Source organism: Tyto alba, unplaced genomic scaffold (assembly GCF_018691265.1).
Source record: "Tyto alba isolate M040663 unplaced genomic scaffold, T.alba_DEE_v4.0 Super-Scaffold_7, whole genome shotgun sequence".
NCBI lineage: Eukaryota > Metazoa > Chordata > Aves > Strigiformes > Tytonidae > Tyto > Tyto alba.
Genome location: NW_024881328.1, coordinates 27,003,659 through 27,024,152, shown reverse-complemented (window position 1 = coordinate 27,024,152; position 20,494 = coordinate 27,003,659). Strand labels below are relative to the sequence as shown.

General features: G+C 39.0%; 1 protein-coding gene across 4 annotated transcripts in view; it reads left to right on the top strand.

Moving 5' to 3' along the window:
* The first annotated feature begins 1,534 nt into the window (after positions 1-1,534).
* Positions 1,535-20,494, top strand: part of ZNF385B (zinc finger protein 385B) — a 172,673-nt gene continuing 153,713 nt past the window's right edge. The window contains exon 1 of one of the 4 annotated variants that reach the window (XM_033010943.2): positions 1,535-2,118. Coding sequence is in view for 2 of the 4 variants with exons in the window: in XM_033010942.1 (XP_032866833.1) it covers positions 3,608-3,686 (79 nt within the window). In the remaining 2 variants the exon portion in view is untranslated. Of the gene's footprint in view, positions 2,119-2,149; positions 2,483-3,586; positions 3,687-20,494 lie in introns of those variants that run through there. The other 3 variants (XM_033010944.2, XM_033010942.1, XM_042784316.1) reach the window with 3 other exon arrangements.

The window sequence follows — 20,494 nt, the reverse complement described above, 5'->3', positions numbered from 1 at the left end:
TCGCATAAAGTGTTCAAAACCATATACAATTATATATCCGCCATTACATCTCTCTGTAGGAGGTTGATGGTTAGCATTCACTGAACTAACATTTTTTTTTGTAAAAAGTAATTCAGGAGCCTACTGAACAGAAATGTGTTTGTTCTGAAGAATGTTACAGTATTCACAGGGGTTCTTAAACATTTTCATCTTAACAGCAAATGTGGTGCATGGTCATTGTAGACCACCTTTCAACCCGAGATTGAATAACATCTCTATGGCAACTAAAACAGCTGCTTACATAGAAAAATAATATTGTGTGAACATAATATTCTTAGTTCTTTACAATAGGACTTAACAGTTGGATATGAAGAGAAAATCACTGATTTTTGTTCCAGTCCTGATAGATATTTTGAGATTTCTGAACGTATTTTCGAGACAGTTGTTTTAGATTACAGCAAGTTTGTCTTGAAAGGGGCTAATAGATAAGATAATAAAATATGAAAATGTTGGATATTGCTAATGTGTGATCATACACGGATGTTCCTTTTCAAGATAACCAATTTAGTGTCTGACTGACCCCAAATCCTGCCAGTCTGGGCCTTTTTTTTTGGTGAGCTGAGTTACTGAAGGGGTTGTGTACACTTGCAAGTCTTCTACCATTGGTCCAATGTCCCCAGTTTCAGTAGTGGAAACTATTCTACCACTACAGATTCAGATAATCTCAGAATTTCTGGGAAAAATGTGTCCTGTTTTCAGCTTCTCTTTCTCTCTGTAGGAGATATCAGCAAATTTTTCAAAACCGGTGATGCTTTAGAGTTCAGATTTCTTCTGAGCAAGGAGTTTGTGGTACATAAAGCACCAGAAGAAGGACTGTAGTCATGTTTTCTCAGGATGATTAATTCAAACTCCAAAAATTTCCTGTCCTGAATTATAAAAGAACTTACTGAACATAAAACTGTAAACAAGGTATGACGCAATTCTTAATGGCGTTAAGTAGCACTGCTCTTCTTCAAAAGCTGAAATTAAAATACAGAAGGTTTTCTCCCATGCTAAATGTTATTGTTTTCCTTTCTGCAGAGGAACAACAAATTAAGTACCACACGATGTCCCCTGTTTGCATCATGTTCTACAGGAGGGATATTCAAATTAGAAAAGCTGATACTATAAAAATGCTTATACTTAAGTTTGTATTGATTTTAATATTTCTGTCATATTATTAATTTTCTATTAAGTACAGTTTAAAAACTTATGTTTTCTGGTTTAATGATTATATTTAAGATATGGTTTTGTACAGTTTGCAAACTGGAAATTACTAGTAGCACTCCTTGGTTTGCATCACACACAGGTGGCCTGAGAAAGCCAAAGATTTGGGAGTCTCACTAGTGGTTTGTTTAATTTTAGGAAACAAAGAGAAACCCCTGACGACCAAAACTGAAGAGGGGTAAGAAAAGCTGGAGGCACAGTGTTTCAGCTGGTGGGTTGTGTGTTTGGTTATTTTTGTTTGTTTGTTTGTTTGTTTGTTGTTTGTTTTTTAAAGCTCCTGCTTCTGGGAGATGGCTGTGGTGCTTCTGGCAGGAGAAATCCCAGAGGAATCGGAAATTCTGATGTAACAGCTACCGGCCAATTCGGGCTGGCCCCTCAGCTGCGGGGCGGGCGGCGCGGCAGCACCCCGCCGGCGGAGCGGGCCGACCGGGGGGCAGCGCCCACAACTTCGGGCGGTTCAGCTGCCGGCGGAGCCGCCCCGACGCTGCGCCCGAACTCCCAAGCGGCGGCGGGCACCGCGCCCGGCCCTCGGCCCGTCCCCTCGGCCGCGGGAGAGACGCGGCCGCAGGTGCCGAGGGGCCTCCCCGCCCCGGGCGCGAGCGCGCGGGCTCCGCCCCCGCGGCCCGTGCGCGCCCCACCTGAGCCCGCCGAGGCGGCGGCGGCGGCGGCTCCGCAGCGCTCGGTCAGCACCGCTCCGCACCGCTCCGCACCGCCGGGGCCGGGCGAACGCATGCGCCGGGCCGGTGGCAGCGGGCGAGCCGCCGGGGTCCGGCGGAGTTGGGACGCGCTCGCCTCGGTCCGGGCGGAGCGGAGCTGCCGCTCCCGGCGGCGCCGCCGCGCTGCCTCCCGCCTTCCCTCTGGCCGGCAGCTGAGGTAAGGGGCGCGCCGTGCCCCGCGGCTCGGCAGGTGCCGGCGGGGACCTTGCTCAATGTCACGGCGTGGAGGAGTTGGGGAGAGCGCTCTGCGCGCCGGGGATGCCCGGCCCGGCCACGGGGATGCCCGGCCCGGCCACGGGGATGCCCGGCCCGGCCACGGGGATGCCCGGCCCGGCCACGGGGCGCGGCCGGAGCCGGAGCCCCGGCTCAAGCCCGCCCGCTCCGCTCCCCGCCGCGCCGCCGGGCAAACTTTGGCGGCGCGGAGCGGAGCCGCAGGTAGCGGGTTTCCCCGGGGCGCGCCGCCTGCCCGGGCGGAGGGGGTTTATCGGCGTCTCTCGCAGCGACGTTTGTTTCCAGGAAAGGTAAGGCTCGCCTCTAAATAGGTCAGGGTCTTCAGCAGCGCATGAGACCTGCGTAGCAGATTTTCTTACCTCGGAAAGGTGCGGGGCTGCTTCTTCTGGGCGTCAAGGCCAGACGGAGCTCCGTTTTCCTTGCATACTGAGTGACTTCTTAGCAAAACAGTTGCATGAGCGTAGCTCAGCTTTCCTGTTTTATAAATCACGACGACTTTGGGAAGGTAAATTTCTTCAGGAAAGGAGGAATTAACCTACATGAAGGAGTCATCCTTGATGAGCTTATTACCCGTGATAAGTGTAAGTGCTTGGCTTCCTAAGCTCCTTCATCACAAGCCTGTGGATGGTAGTGGCATGCTTAAAACATTAAGCTTTAAGTCCTGGTGGCACTATGTTTCAGAGCATGTAAAGGAGAGGTAGGTACAGTGTTGCATTTTCTGTGACTATAGACACGGAATTTCCTTGTTTCAGAGAAATTGTCAGAATAATTGTGCACGTGTGAAGGCTCACATTTGTTTTCTGTTGATTTTTGATTATTAAACAAACTAGGGAACTCTTTTCATGGGTTTTAAACCTTCTGGGCACTGTGTCTTTATTGTTAAGCTTGAATGGAAAAGTCTATAAATGTAAAAGTTAGAGAAGTGTCGCACTGTGAGAACACGAAAGTTTAAATAAACCTTCAAAGTAAACATTTAACTGCAGCTAACTACTACGTACGGGAGCAGGTAGGTGATAGTTTTATTTCCCAGCCTCTGCTGCTACTTCAGTGATGTCTTTCACAAACTATAAAAATGAGGTGCAAAACAAGTCCTCTGTTACTGTCAAGAACCAACAAGTTTTCATATCTGAATGAAACATCATATGAAATGGTAGTGTAAAAACCTTAAGTTGATGGGGATGTCTGTGTGATTGCAGTAGACTTAGATGAAGCATTGCTACTGCAGGTCCAGCATGAGAGGTAATGGTAGGATGCTTGTGAGACACCCAGGCTGGCAAATGCAGGGAGGACGTGCTCCTTGAAGCTTCTGCCTCTCATGACAGCAGTGTGCTCCCCAGGGGATGCAGCTGCCCCCTGCCCTGTTACTTCAGTTCTGAGAAGGAGAGAAAGGTGTCTCTTTGCAGAGTCCGGAGCTGATGCTAGATGAGTTTGAATGGGTTATGCTGCTTCTCCTGTTCCAAGTAAGTAATCCTGCTACTCCCCCCAACTCACCAGGTCAGTAGACTGCTTAGAGGGTAGGATGAGTTTTTTGTTTTGTTTTGTTTTTTTTTTTTTTTTCCTTCTTTTTGGTTGTTAAGGTGTTCTTCCATGGCCACAAGCCTTTTTTTGGTGTTCAGTCTCACCACATGGGTTTTCTGTACCTCACCCTTTTTCCAGTGATCAGGGATTGATGTGATTGTGTGAGCCCTGAAGGCAGAATTGAAACTGGGAGTTATGAAATTGGTCACGTTACTAACTTCTTTTTCTGTTGTTTGATTAAATAATTCATACGGTAGTAAAAAATTAGAAAGGAAACGATCCTTTTACATGATATCTTCACTAAGTTACTATGTTCCAGTGTTTTCTCACCAGTGAATAATATAATGGATGCTTGGTTAAACTTAAAAGTATTAACAAAAGCTAGCTGATACCAAGAGATTGTACAGTTTTGCCTCTTTCCGCACTAGCGGGAGCTGTCCATCGCCCCTGTGCTCCCTCTGCACCGTGTGCTCTCTCTCCGGGGATGACTGTACTCACACCAGCACCTCTGTCTCAACCAGCTGTTCTCAACTGCCTGCATCTTTTTTCTTCCTCTTTTGGATTTCTTCAGCTAAGTTTTAATTGAGAGATATCTTCCTACTTGAGTACAGTTGCTCAGGGATAAGAGAGTATAAAAGCCTTGTGGAAGATAATCTTTTGGGGAGTGTAGGCTTGTTAGTTAATTAGCTCTGCAAGTCCTAGTATTTCAAACAGCAATGAGGATTGCTGCATAAAACATAACAGATGCTTAACTGTCGTTGCAGTCTTTGCTCTTCAGGTTATCACAAGGGACCGTGGTTTGAGAGTATTTGCTGTAAGAGTTTGAGAATTTATGAAATGAGGCATTAGTGTTATTTTAAAAATGAACATATAGTACAGCTGTGGTAGTCTCAAATTCTGAAACATTTGTCAGGCTGTTGGGATGTAACAGAGTATGGGACTGGAGTGCAGGGTTCTCTCTAGGGTACTGAAATACGCTGCAAAGCTTAGGTCACCTGTAGTTAATGAGAAGAGATGACTTTGCAGTCTGAATAGCTTGCTTTCCGAAATTCTGCTATCACTTCATTATATGCTTTAAAACCATTGAAATTCCTTGAATGTCAACATGTAGCAGATAAATATTTTAGTCCTGTAACTTTTGCATTTCATTCAGAAAATTGTAGTACTTAATATTTCGCTCATCAAGATACAAGCTTGGATATCTTGTCTCATGTGATCCTGTATTACCACTGATACAACGAAGGTAGAGGCAGCTGTTAAATACCATAATATCCCAGTTAACAAAGGGGAAATTTACCCAAATCCATAGACTGCACTTGCATCTTCTATCCTCAAGCTGATGAATGCACAGAGAGTTGAAGGAATTACAGGAACTTCACTCTCCTGTGTGACCATAATATCCCTCTAGCTACATAGCTTGGTAGATTTTCACCAGATGCTCTGCTTGCCTGACTTTCCAGATGCAGTTCAGATATAGGTTGAAGGGCTATTTTCTATTGTTATTTTGCCCACAAGTGTGAATTGTACAGGTTCTTTTCAAAGGTAAAATTTCTCTTACTGCAGCTTCACAGGGCATGCATAATCTTTCTATAGGAAGTTTATGGTTTCCATTATTTAACAAATGGCAGTGCTTTTAAAAGAAAACATCTAAAACATTTTGAAAATGCGTCCTAAGGACTTTTAAGAACATTTTTCATAAAATGAATCTGTTTTCTGATTTTTATATAAGGCACAGAGAAAACTGGGGAATTAAAACAAAAATCATATTTGCACAGTGCAGTCATTGTATGTCATTCTGTGTTACTAGAGGGAGGGCTACAAAACAGGAGCTAGTATTCTAACACAGTTACATTCAGTCGAAACATGTTAAAGTAAGAACTACTTAATTTATGGCATCAATAGTATGTTGGTAAAAATAAAAAAATACTTGGTAATTTGTTTTGGTGTAACGTGTCTTTTAATAGCAGGAGATCAGGGTCTTACTCTGTTTTCCAGTGTCCTGGTTTCAGCTGGGGCAGAGTTATTTTCTTCCTAGCAGCTGGTACAGTAGAGCGCTTTGGATTTTGTGTGATGATAATGTTGATAAAATACTGATGTTTTAGTTGTTGTTAAATAGTGTTTATCCTAAGTTAAGGATTTTTCAATTTCCCATGGCGCAGGTGCACAAGAAGCTGGGAGGGAGCATGGCCAGGAGAGATGACCCAAAGTAGACCAGGGGATATTCCATACCATAGAATATCAGGTTCAATATATAAACTGGGGGGCTTGGCCAGGAGGGGCCAGTCACTGCTTGGGCATCAGTCAGCACGTGTGAGCAACTGCACTGTGCATCGCTTGTCTTTTTGTGGGTTTTGCTTATCTTTTATTTTTATTATATGACTTTCATTGCTATTATTATTATATTTTATTATTGTTACAGTTATTATTTTAGTTTAGTTATTAAACAGTTCTCTCAACCCATGAGTTTTACTTTTTTTTTTTTTCTGGTTCTCGTTCCCATCCCACGGGGAGCAGCGAGGAATGAGCGAGCGGATGCGTGGTGCTTAGCTGCTGGCTGGGGTTAAACCACAACAGCCAAAAAGAAAGCCTGTTTTTCTTATGCCCCACAAAACATCACCTTTCATGAAGTTGAGCTAATATTTCCAAGAGTGATGAATCATGCCCATTAACTTTGCAACTTCGTTGTTTCCTTTCTAGATGAGCATTCTCATCAGATCATCTGCAATAATTCTTTCAAACTTCTCAAATGTAAAGCATAGAACTTTAACATGTACGTTGTACATTTTGCATGCAACTGTGATTTTTCTTATGTATTAGCTAAAGCTGACATTGCTTTCTATAAACATATTGATTGACATGTTAAAAATTCATTAGAGAACCTGAGCTGCCAAGTCTTGTAAAAATAGAAGCCTTGTAAACCAATCTGACTATATCAGTGCAGTTCCAGTCTTTCGCTTATCAATATTGGTACCTTACCAGTTTGCTGCTGTGGAACTGCCAGACAGCTCTTGTGATGACAGGTGATGACATCTGGGCACGTTAGAACTGTGCTGTTTACATTATTGATCATTATTTGGATATGAGGAAATTAGACTGTTATGGAAATGTTGCTAAATATTTCATTCATCAGCGAAATTATCCAGTAACACTTTGTTTACTGACAACAACTTTTTTGGTGTTAAACATTTATAATAAGGAATTTAAGGAGGGGTTTAGCTAAACATAAGGACAAGTAGAAGCTTTAGACACCTAAAGTCCGTTTCACCTCACCTTATATACTTACATTTTTTTCAATTACATAGCCTTCTCTGTTTAAGTGTTTCATAGGTTTTAAAATGTTGTGAGTCTGCCTTGAACGCAGAGATTGCATAAATAGGTGTTGGTTAGAAAATAGGTAAAATGTACTTTCTTCTGTGGCAGAATGCAGGATCTGCCTAATTATGTATCTTGGTTCATGATTTTCTAGACCTTTTCCTGGTGATTTTTCTGTGTGACAGGACGATAGGTTGTGATACTGGGGAAATGCTGGGATTCTGGAATATACTGTAGAGCATTTCATTACTCTTGGCTTTCTGTTGTCAAACTGTTTGGTGTAGACATGCCAGTGCTGAAAGTACAGAGCACTTGGGGCACACCTGCAACTAAGTAATTCATTTTGCATGTGAAGTAGGGTAATCTTGTCTCCTACAGTTTACTGAATCATACTGAGAGATGTCTCACGAGGTCTTCTTTTGCAAACAAACATCAAAGCTCAAAGCCACTCCACTTTGTGATAGTACTATGGTGTTCACCCCATTACTTGCATCTGTGTGGTAGGGAAGGTGATCCTTGTAAGACTAAGGTAAGTCTTGTGTATAAAGGAAGACTACGTAACTGCTTACTACAGGCACTGAAGAACAATTCTGTACCTGACCAAAATGACAGAGTTAAGGTCAGGAGAATAAAGTAGAATTAACTGAGGCGAAGCTTGAATTATATTGTGACATCAAAACGTACTTTTTTTTTTTTTTTTTTTTTTTTTAATGTGCCATGGTATTTTCATATTTTGTGAGGCTTTTGGTGCATCATGGCAGTGAAAATGCTGCCATTCTATGGACAGTCTCTTCTCATGCTGAGTGGTTCATAACTGATTTTCTTAATGGTGGCTGGTGTAGGGCTGATTCCCAGAAGAGGATGCCACCTACTGAATCTTTAACACTACTCAGCATTACTAAACTTGTAAGATCTAAGGAGTTTATATCATAAGTGGTTAGGTCTGTAGTTATGTTGTTCTCTCTGTATATATGTGTTCAGGTGCCAGAAAGTTAAACATATGGTAGGAGATTTTGTTTAACAGCTCATGCTGTTGAGTTTTAATATGACACTTCTCAATATATCACATTTAAATAGACTATCAGGTCCCCTTAGTCCTATTATAATTTGATACAATTTCAAAGATTAATTAGTTTAAGGATCTGACAGACAACATTAGTACAACATGCTTCAAAATAGGAAGAGAGTGATTTTTATGTAACTCAGTTTGCACTTTACAGTGCTTTTTTTTATCTATTATAATTTTGAGCTTTAAAAATGAGCTTGTTTTCCTAAAACGGGAAAAATTTTTTGAGCAGAGAGACTCATTATGAAGATATATCTCAGAGAAGAGGAGTTTAAGTAAGATATTAAGTAAACACTCTGAAAGTTCTTATTCTGCCTTGTGCAGCAAGATTTCTAAAGAAGGTGTAGGAACATCCTAATGGGATTTTATAATGGAAATGTTAATACAGGCTAGCAGAGGAGTACATAGTCTCTGTCTTTGCATGACTGCATATGACACAAAAAGTAATAATTGCATAATCTTTCTTTCTTTGGCCACCTGCTAGTAATTGGATGGTGAATCTTTGACTTGGAACTGCAAATGCATGTAAGAGCCTAAATGCACTTCATCTTTCTTTTAAAATGACATTATTTAATACGTGTTACTAATTAAGAAAGCCCCTTATAAATCAGTGTCAAGGCTTTGTCGAAAAAGATTCTTCCTTTGTCCATTTCTGCAGTCTGTTATCTGCAATGCAGGTGCAGTCTATGCCAGACAGCTGCATGTTTGGTAGATTGTGGGGCCTGTGCATACTCGGTACCATGTTTGATGCTTAACTTGGTCCCTTGTTAATCAGAGAAACAAGAATACCCATATTATAGACATCAAACAGCATTAAGACAACTTAAAAATTGCAAAGTTAACTAGTTCAAAAATTAGGAAATGCCAGGAAGTGTTGTCTATACAACCTTAACTGAGCTGGTTGGTGTGTACAAACAAGTCTTTTTTTTTTTTTTTTTTTTTCTTTTTCACCAGGCTTTGTGCACAGGACTGGTAATGCTTGCTTACTGACAAATGACTCTTCCCAGATCTCATGGTGTGTGGCTTGTCATGCAAACATTATTCTGAGAATGTGGACTTTTCACTGGTGCTCAGCCTGTAGTAGCTGTGTGCTTCACAAACAGGGAAAAAAAAATATTAATCTTTGCAACACTTGATTACACAAATATCTGGCCTTCTCTCAATGTAGGGGGGAGCTTAAGCCCAGAGAAAGGTCTGCAGCAATGTTAGATGCTCAGTTTGAGTCGTGGGGACTGGTACATTTGCACTTGAAATTATGTAGTGCAAGCTCACAGCATGAGCATTCAGCAGCTTGTAGTTATCGTTAGGCTACTAGAAAAGGCCTGCCCAGTTAGTGATCGTGGAAGGATTGGTTTAAGCAACTTGCCTGGCATTACTAGGAACTCTGTAGTGGAGCCCAGGATACAGATATATTCTGCACTGCAGCATTTAAGTGCCTTAACCTTGAGAGAATCTTTTTCTCTTGCAGTTTCCTGCTTTTCTTCTAACTTCTACAGAAAATGAGGTAGGTTTTTTTTCAGGAGGTAGTGGTTCTTATGAGTTATGTTGATTATCTTGATTCACCTCCAGTCTGAGGAGAGGGAAAAGATGATCTTGTATTTTAAAGAGTCTATTTGCACCCCCCCCTTTTTTTTTTTTTTTTTTTTTTCCCTCTAAGCAAGCTATACAATCTGTAAATTCTGTGCTAAGGAATTACAGTAAATCTTGAATTGTTCATCAGTGCTTTTCAAATATTTAGATTCAGAGCCTGGCTTCTGGAGCTTATGTAATGATTGAAGAAATTAACTTTGTACTATATGGAGCAGCACTAGAGGCTTGATGTGCTTTGAGTTTCACTGATATTTGCTCAGATATTGTCAGATCCCAGTTTGGAGAGCTTCAGCACATTCTTTTAGACAGGTGACATCAGAAGCTGCAGAACCTTATTATAGACAGTTTTGGGCAGCCGAGATGGAGTTATGACACTCCTAGTCCCATAGGTAATATGAAAAAATATGAAGTACTCTAACATATGGGTAGGGATCTTTGGAGCTCTTGCCTTGTTCTGTGTAGTATTATATTGCTTAAAATTCATATATGTTGTCTGCAAATCTATAAAATAAGTTTTGAAGATGGAAATCACTCTTCTCTTAGAAGTATCTGAGACTGCTGTAGCTTTACTGATCTAGGTTTGAATTGGACTAAATCCACTGTACTTGGGACCCTTTCTCTACTTCAGGCGAGAGACATGTGCTCTGGAGCAAGTGATATTCCTGAAAGGCTAGACGAGAGCTGCCTACACTGATGGTTTCTTTCTCTTTCAAACAGGTTTGAGAAAACATTTCAAGTTAAGTTCTGCTGTCTTTCCTTGGCACGTGGCTTAGTCTCACCAACTCAGAAATGCTACAAAAATAACTTAAGAAACGAGACAATGGAGCTTTACAAACTCCAGCAAGCATCAAAGTTGCATTGATGATCAGTAATAACAAATGTTGACAGAACTAATGTAAGAATTACATTATATTGTCAACTTCATAATTTGGTTATGTTGTCAACTATGTTGCAATGCTGTATGTTAACTCTGTAAATTTGATGAGTCTCAGTTGTGCCCTTCGTAATTACAATTTATCATGTGACTCAAATAGGATGAGGAGGAGAAAGCAAGAGGTAGACAAAACAGGAATTCTGTAATGCTTCTTTTTAACTCTTTCAGTGGATTTGCATTAGCCAGTATTTCTGCATATAACTTGGTGGCAGTTTGTTGTTAATGTTTAAAAGATCTGGAAAAGCCTCTGCCCTTGAAGGAACCCTACAGGCATCTCTTACGTGTTCTTTGTAGCTCTCAGAAGCTTTTCACCTTGCTTTCTTAACTGTAAATTAGAACATTGATCAAATTTCTGTGTTGTAGTTTAGTAAGAAAGGATTTGAATATTCTTCTCCATCTCTAAAGCGGGCACCTAGATCTTGAGCAATGATAGGAAAACTTCCTCCTTCTTCAGAGAAAAAGATTTATACTAATCTGATTTGGCACATTTTTTTTTTTTTTTTTTAAAAAAAAACCAAACAAACCAAAAACAAAACAAAAAAAAAGAAAAACAAACCAGAAAAAAACCACATGCTGGCCTTGAACTCCAGATGACATGACACAGAAGGGCTTCAAGGAGTCTGTGGCTGACGAGCATGTGGGGTTTGTAAATCTCTACATGCAGCACTGTGGCCGTTTCCTGCCTCATGTGCTGTACGCAGTTGATCAGAGGGTTATTTTACCATGTGGTTGTGATAGCTGTGGGAACCATCATGGGAAGTTAGGAGTCAACATCATGTTTCATGCTGAGCATGGCGGTCTTGGCAGATAGGCTTTTGTATGCTACTACTGTATAAATGTGTTTGTAATATTAACATATTTTGTATGGAGTGGCTCTTGTTTTTACAGAGCTGAAGATCACATTTTGTGTGACACTGCATCAAAGTTTTCAATGTTTCTGATTATGTATTTTTGTTTATATATATACTTTTGAATCTGTTCTTGTAATTTGTTGTTATGTTGCTACTGTCATGCTGCTTTTTCCATCTTATGAGAACTCTCAAATTCCTTTAATTTGAATGACTTGTTGCAAAAACCAGATACATTTAAAAATTACTTAGAAGGTTAAAGTAGCTGGCTTTGGGCTATTAAAGGATTTTTTTGTTGTTTAAAAGGATCATTTCAGCTTGCATTTCTGAATGGGCTAGTTTTCAAAATGGGCATTAGTGGTGTTTTAAGTATTGTCAGAATCTCTCTAGAATGCTTGATATTAGATTTGTATTTTATATTTTTCCAAAAAGCCATAGGCAGAACTTAATTCACGTATCAGAGTACTGCCAAATGCTTCTTAGAGTTAGTAGGATAGTGAAGATGAAAAACTTCCTTGAGATTGCTTGGGATCCTTTGGATTTGAAGGCCACAGGAAAGTGAACGGTGGCTTCATGGGCTGCCTGGCCCCTGCCGCTCCTCATCATCCTCCACATCTGCCTCTGTTGTCCCTTCAGGCAGCCTAATGCCTTGGTCTTTGGCCTTTCTTTCAGTAGTTGTATTTCTTGGATTTTCTAATTTCTTGACACCTGTGTTGGCTTGGTGAGCTTAGAATTTCACCTAGTTGTGTATCTGATCAACGTGCTGCTTCCTGATTGCAGCCTAGCTCTACAGATTGCAGGAGTGGCCAGTGACTCACTGGGATACCCAAGTAAAATGGGAATCTGAAGATGGATACCATTCTATTTTTAATAAAAATGTTTTTTGAGCCTCTTTTCCAGTCAGTCAAGCCTGAAATAAAAGTATTTTTTAAAATTTTACATACCTTTTTTTTTTTCCTCAGTAGAATAAAAAAACCCACTCTCTATTTTTAAAGCTTAGTTCTCAAACCTGTGTATACGTTCAGAGCAGAAAAACATTTGTTATTCTGTGTTTTGAAGTATTTGGTGGGAAACCAAAGTTATGAAAATGGAATAGAGGAGTGCCATATAAGCACTTGACTATTCCTTGCAGTTACACATTGTTGACACTGATGAATACGCATGTTTTAAAATGTATATAGTTAATAATTACTCTGAGATTAATTCTCTTGCATTTGATGAATAGCTTTAGTAGCTACAATTATTAGGTCACTAAAAAGAAGACAAAGAAGGAATAAAAGTAAAACATATATCCATAACTCTATCCTTTATAGAAAAAGCTCTTGGAGCTAGAGGATCATCCTTATGCTGTATTTTTATATGGCCTTGGTATCATGGGTTTCTCACCTATTAGCAGATGCTCTAGGTGTCACAGTAATATTATGCATACTTAAAAGCCCTGTTGGGTTGTGAGAGAGAGAGAGATATATTTCATTTAACAAGTCTACATCAGATTTACTTCTAACCCTTCAGAGAAGATCTTTTACTACATAATTGCATCAACTGAGAAATCTGGTATCAGGAAATAGATTTTTTTTTTTTTTTTTTTTTTCCTTCTCAAGTGAGCCATACCTTATTGGGAAAGGATTCCTCTAAGTAGTCTGAAGTGCTCACACTTAACTTTTAACTGCTAAATTTAGGTGCATTTTGTTAATGCTTTACTTGAGTGTATGTAGAGATTTCTTAGGTTGTGAATTGCTGTCTTCGGAAGCATAGGTGTTTGCTCTAATTGGAAAAAAAAAATTACTAAGTTCAAAGACTGTATATGAGACTGCACTGCAACACGTGTGCAAGGCAGAGTTAAGTCTGTTATTAAAAAAAAAAAAAAAGGATGACTCAGGGTTTCATGGGACTTCCATGCTAGGAAATTAAATATCGATGTCTTTCAGATAGTAATGCTCACCTCTTAGAAGAAAATACCTATCTGCCTGAAATGTCTTTTGACAGTGTTTTATACAAAATAGGACCAATTTTAGAGCTCTCTGATACGCAACAATGCAAAATTATATGCTTATCTGACCCTTTAATTAGCTCTCATTCTGTCTCACATGATTTATAGCTCCATGACTCCTATGTAAAAATGATATATGACTTAATGAAGTAGAAAGCTAGAATGGGTTCACACATAGCTGTTTAATGGTTTCCCCTAGCTAGGTGACTGGTGTGCTGGAGAAGAAAGCAGCCATAAGCATCTTCTCATTTATTATGGCAAGGACGTAAAAGTCCGCGTTGCTGTGACTTATAGTTGTTTGCTTCCTTGTCACATACACAATTCATTGGAGCGAGGAGGGAATGTGGCTCTTCCATAAAGCATAAAAATAGCAGGTAAGAATAGAAATGCAGATATAATCTTTCTTGCTCAAACTTTAATGCAGTTGTTTCACATATTTGGAATCTAGCTCTAACTTTTTCTTGATACAGGAAAAATAGTATTCCAGTGTGATTTAATTCCAATAATGGGGTGGAAAACCCTTGACAGGCCAACGGTTTTTGCTAGCTAAGGGGCTTTGGGGAGGGTCTTTTCAGATGGCTACTTTGACTACTTAAGTAGCTTTTTTTAAGAAATAATTGTTTGCTGTATTTTTCTTACACCTGAAGTTTCTCTAATCATGTTTCTGTTAGTTTCAGAATATTTGTATTTACAACCTCTCTGACATGGTGTTTCTGGTATTCTTAACTACAATACTGCAAATTCAGTTTAGTTATTTCTGGATTCTTAATAGCATAAGTGGTCTAAGTGTGTCTTCTGGAGGGAAAAAAATATCAGAAATATCACAGAAACAAACTGATTTCAGCCTTGTTTTGATCTCCAGAAATCATTTGGTTTTTAGTAATTGCTGGAGAGAGCCGTCTGAAATACAGGAGTGGAATGAGAGGTCCTTTTTATTTTGCTGTGCATCTGCATAGTTTCATTTCAGGAATTAACAACTTCTGCCAGGAGTGCAGTAACATTACAGGTATAATTGTTAATAGCATCTGTGTGGGACACAAACACACACATATTTAGTTATGAATCTGTTGTGATCTATAGCCATTTCTGGATATTCCAGGCAGTGTCCATTTCTTATTCAGTCTGTTATCCTATCTCCATGGAGCCACAAAGGCTAGAGCCTTTGCTTGTTGGCATCTGAGAGTTGTAGCCTGTCTTGAGAGATCTGTAGGTCCATCCTTGTGATTTTGATTTTTTTCTTTTCCCTCTTGTGAAGTTTGGACTCACTGATCTTAATCTTCAAGGAACTGTGTGGTACCTTTGCAGTTTATATGATACTGTATACATGAACTACTGAGTTAGTAAGTGAAAGCTGTTACCTACTCCCATGATGGGAAATACGGTTTCTGACATATATTTTGGGGTTCACAGAGGGAAATGCTTTGCTAATGCATGGTGTTTATTAAGTATTTAAGAATTTGAAGAATTTACAAGTTCTTCCTTAAATTTCTGATCATTTTCTCATAATCTTAAATGTTTTTTCAGTGTCTGTGGACTTTACAATCTCTTCTGGAACCAGCAGTCTTTGGGACAGGAATTTTTAGGTATCTGGGAAAAAATAAAAACACTCTCCCTCTTCCAAGTGTCCTCCAAGCACTGGCAGTGGGTCTAATTGTGTGAGTGGGCTGTACGAGTCATTGTTGTATTTGTATCTTCAGCTTCTGGGTGTTGGACTCTCATAATTCTTTTAAATGTCAGTAGAAGAGAAACTGGCTTGCCATTTTACAACTGCAGTTTGTATTTACTTCATGAATGCAGTTAAGATAACAGAAATGCAGTATTCAACGTTCTGAAGTTGTGGCAGAGCTTGAGAAATGAGTGAAAAAGCAAAGTTTACTGTTCTTGGAAGGGTAGATCAGTCCTCTTAAACCCTGTATTCAGTGATTTGTTAGCTTGTATATCCAGAAGTGAATTATAGAAGCTTTCCCAGTACTTCAGAGTTTGCTGCAATTTATGGGAAATCTCAAACAAGCTGTAATTTCTGCTATACCTTTCAGAGAGGCAGGTTTGTAATATGTCATAAGGATCTTGCTCAAAGTACAAGGAGCATAAAAAGAGCTGTTTCCATAGTAGAGTAAGGATTATACTTGCCATTCACTGAATAATCCTGGAAGTACTCTCTGCCAGAAAGGCAAGTTTCTTAGTGCAATCCCCTTCGTGCCCTATGTGCTGCTATGTGAGATGATCCGCCTCATTCCTTTCAGATCTGGGTGGATGCTTTGTAAAGGTTTATGTGTCATGCTTGTGTCTCAGTTGTAAAAGAGAATTTTGACAGTAGTGCTGGTTCCTGATTCTCTGTGTGTGTGTTAGCTCACTCATCGCTATAGAGTAGGCTGAGGTCACCTACTGAGAGTGGCTCTGCATGTGAATGAGGGTACCCTAAGAAAATGGAATTTCTAGTTTAGGTCATCAGCTAGGAAAGTGTTTTAGTTAATATGAAATACAAGCACCTGTGCTGAGGTATGGTAAGTGAACCTGTTTAGATTTGCGTAAGGTAATAGCTACAGATGCTATTAAGATCATCCAGCATCTTAATTTTTCATTGACAATGTTTTATCCAATTCTGAGTAGGCCTATCCTGTCTTAACATGGGACATGATCAGTTATATTTTACAAGATCATATGTTTTATAGGGAGTTAGAATTTTAGTTCCACATTTTTCTAGGTAAGAAACTATATGTTAGTGAAAATGTGAACATAATAGGGTAACACTGATACTATCTTTATATATGAAGGTGTTTGCATACTTGCTGTCATGAGGTCATTACTGAACTATTAAGTTGTTCCTGTTCCTGACTTTGATGTTTTTCAAGGTACAGATACATTGGTGTACCAGGCTGCAATCATGCAAGTATATTTGCATCTGTGGGTCCCTCCTTTCATAGGGAGATTGTCACATGATCACTGATCCACCTGTGCAGAAGCATTTGTGAGACCAGAGCCTAAGCGTATTACTGTTAAATATAATTAGATGTTAGACTCGCATTGTCGTGCAATTTCTTTCAAGTGTCACCCAAGATTAATTGAAGAACAGGAATGATTGAGGACATTAACTACTGAATCCTTGGAAAACTGTTCTGAAGAGGTGGACTTCTAAATTGAGAACTGGGGACTGTGGGCCAAAACCACGTGTAGCTCCTTGCTGAACAAGGAGTTTTAAAATGTTCCTCCTTGCTTAGTCTACTTTTAAAGATTAAATATTTTATTCCTGTGAAATAATTTGATCAAGAAGTAGTATCTGAGTATTAGTACACTGATTATTTGCTGCTGATTTTGTATATCGGAGTGGTGGTGTTTGCTGATAAATCTTTGTTTATATGAGAAATTTGGAAGGAGTATCTAAAAGGCAGGGTTGGTGTGATCAAGTCAAGTATTTCCAACCTGAATTAAATATTTTATTAAAATGGTAAACAGTGGATGCCGTACTGGCACTGTTTAGGCTTCCAATGTTTTAGGAACCTTGGGATTAGTGTTTATCTGTCCCATAAAGGACACAAATCATTTAGATTAGAAGTAATCTGATTGTATTGAAGTACAAATTATAGCACAAAGGCCATTCAAGTGGGTTAAGTGACCAGGGTTGGTAAACACCATATGACTGCTGATTGGTCGATGAAAGAGTATTAACTGAAAGATAATGATGGATTTTAATCCAAATCTCTAAAGCACAACATCTGTAGTTCCCAAATGAGTTCACTCATATTGGAGTTTTAGGACACCAATTTATTTGTTCTCAACTGTTTTTCTTGCACAAGAATTGGTTTGAAATATAATTATTTATTCTTATATAGAATACAGCTATTCCATACAGCTTTCTATTCTACTTGCAGTAAATGAGTTTACTATGATTTTTTATGCACATTGGAGAAATCGCAGTGTCTTTATTTTAGTGTTCTGCAGTATGCTAGGGTAAATTGTTAATGTGATTTGGTTTAGGAAAATCAGCTGTTGTTCTTCCTGTTCATGTCTTTTATCAGCAGAGTATGAAGTCTAGTTAAGTATTTGATTAAAAAAAAAAAAAAAAGAAAAAAGGCAAACTGAAAAACTGGTATTCCATATGAACTTATTTCCAGAATGCTTACTGGTGTTAATGCCTAAGAATGGCAAGTAAATGCTTATCACTGGTAATAAATTACATGAATTTGTGTAGTGTGCTTTATTTCATAGGGTATAAATGTATTTTTAAAATGGAATTGCATCACAGAAGAGCGAATTGATGATATCCTGAGAGTGAGAAGTGGTGGCTGTTCAGGAGTACAATGTAACATTGTTCAGGATGTGAACTGAAAAATACAGGCAGGCTGTATTTATTAATGACCTCAGTGTTGGGCCTATGCTACTTTTTTTTTTTTTGCAATTGCTGTTGCAATAAGAACTTTGCAAAGTTTCAGGTTCCCTCTTAAATTTTCCCCCCAAAATTTGTGTTTACTCTGAAATACACATGTTTATTAAAGGAATCAGATGGATGACTGCAAAACAAAAGTAAATTAACTGTGTGGTCCCCTGGTCTATATGTCTATTTGGTTTGGGAAGGTCAACAAGAGAACAGATGAAGTGGTCCTAAATTATTGTTTACAGTCCAAGCAGTCAGACACAGGAAAGAGAGTTAAGGTCCTTTAAAATAATACTGATCTTATATGTCTTCATATCTAGATAATGTGCATGATTAAACCATTCCTGTATTGTTATTCAGGATTTATTCAGATAATCTAGATAAGATGCCCTCATGACAGGAGCAGGCAGTAGATCAGACAGTGTACGGTACCTACAGATAGTTTTGAGAGCAAAAATTGAGTCATTAGTACCTAAGTTGTGTTTTGTCCTTTTGATGTAGACACTTAATGCTATAGCAAGTGTAAGTAAGTATGGATCTTGTCCTTTGGATTTACAGTATAATTCAAAATGAGTTAGGAAAACTTTACCTGGTACAGAAGATACTGGCGAACACCTTTGCAGAGCTGGGAGGACATTGTTCAATGCATATTGAAAGCAGACCTTGAATGCAGTTATGTTAGAGCAGTCTGAAATGCCTTTAGAAAACTGTGACAAAAAACTTGTGACCTACCTCTACTTGATTTTGGAGCCTATGAAGTCTCTTTGTTTTAATTTATTTTCTTATAAATGTAATAGATGCTGCTTAGTTATTGAAATGCAAGAACTTTCTCACTAAGAAGCTGGATGAAACAGACATCTGATTAAGGGTATCTATACTGCACGTGCTATCTTGAGTGTTAAAATTATTTGAGCATTGGCTTGTGCATTTGGGTAATGGGATGTCTGCTTTACTACCACTTCATGGAAAGGGTAAAGCGAGAGAATCTGACGAGGTACCCATATGTGTTGTAGATAGATGTGTGTGTGTGTATGCTTGGCCCAGTAGTAGCAATGGAATAAAATCGTGTCACATGTCATGCTTGCTCAAGGAGTTGTGCTAAAACTTTGTTCTGCTTAAAATTAGGGTAGGATAGGAGATAGGCTAGAGTAACTTGTTAAATTTTCTTTCTTTTCTTGAAAGACTAAAAGTGTCCTGCAACTTTTGATATTTTAAATGTGGTTAATCCATAGGTGATTAGCTGTGTGAATTCTTTGGTCATTAGAGTTTATGGAGCTGGGCAAACCCAAAGGCAGGCATAAGATTGCTCCCCTTCTTTGTATGCTTCATTTACCCTTGGGAATTTTTGCAGTGTGAGGAATGTGAGGCTGGGCCACAAGTATGCAAAGAGAAACTCAATAAAATGAAAATGGTGACTGTCCCCTGACTTTCTCCTGAGAATTTGTCATGATCCAGTGTGGACCTTGAATATCTTTAGATGTCAAGAGCTCCAGGTTGATCAGTACCAGGATATTATTGTACTATGGCTGGAGGTTCTGCTACAGCATCTGTAGTTGCACTGAGTTATAGAGTTAGTCCTTAAGATGCTTCTTTCTCCCTATTGCCTATTGTTTGTTTTATTTTAGGTGTTTTGCTTATTTTTCATTAGAAATTTTTCATGTATCAACAGGGGAGGGTGGGGATTAGGATACAGAACCATTTACCTGAAAAATACTTAATCATCTCTAGCACAGCTACAACTGTCAACTCCAGGAGTGAGGGGACTTTCACAGTATCGCCTAGTTCATGAAGTGTCTCTGAATTAAAGACCTTGTTGGTTAAAAGTGTTCTGAAACCAAAGAAAATACCTTATTTAACTTCGCAGTGTTGATTTTGATTCCTGTTATAAGTTCGGAGAAAAGTCTTTAAATGTTAAACACAAACAAGGAAAAAACCCTTTTAAAGTTGCTACTGTAAAATGTAGAGTTCTTAGGTTTTCAATTTTTCCATTTTCAGTGCTTGTTTGACAGTGCTGAAACAGGTGCTCATGATGCTATTTAATGAACATGCAATTTCTGAAAATAACCTTTTGACTAAATTGATTATTTTCTAGAGAAAACTTTGACTACAAAACAGGATTTTCCAAGTGGATGTAGAAAATATAATTGGAAAATTTGAAGCTGTATGTATTTGGAAATTCCTCGTAGAAACTAAGTCCTTAATACCCATTCCTTTGCAAGGGTATCTTGTGGGATCTCTGAACTCTAGTTGCTTTTGCTGTGGCAGATGAGAGTCTGTTTCTGTTGATGGTGGAACTGGGTTTTCTTTGTTCATGTCCTAGCTAAGGACTGATACATATTTAAAAACAATAACATGGCATTTAATTGGCAGTTTTGATTACTGAGTGAATTAGCCATTTAGCATAAGCTGAATGAATTACAATAGCTGAGAACTCTAACTGATACTTGCTAGTTATTTAATTGCTATACCTAATGAAAAATGATTAAACAAATAAACAATACACAAATCTATTTTCTAAAGTATTTTGTTAAATGAACTAGTGATGTCTAACCTTCCTGCTTTTTAGGGATAAAGAAGCATTAACGTTGCAATTACAAAACTGATGAGTCCACATCTGGAGTTCAGAGAACTGGTTTGATTACTGCTTGTGGTGAGTTCAGACTGAGACAGGT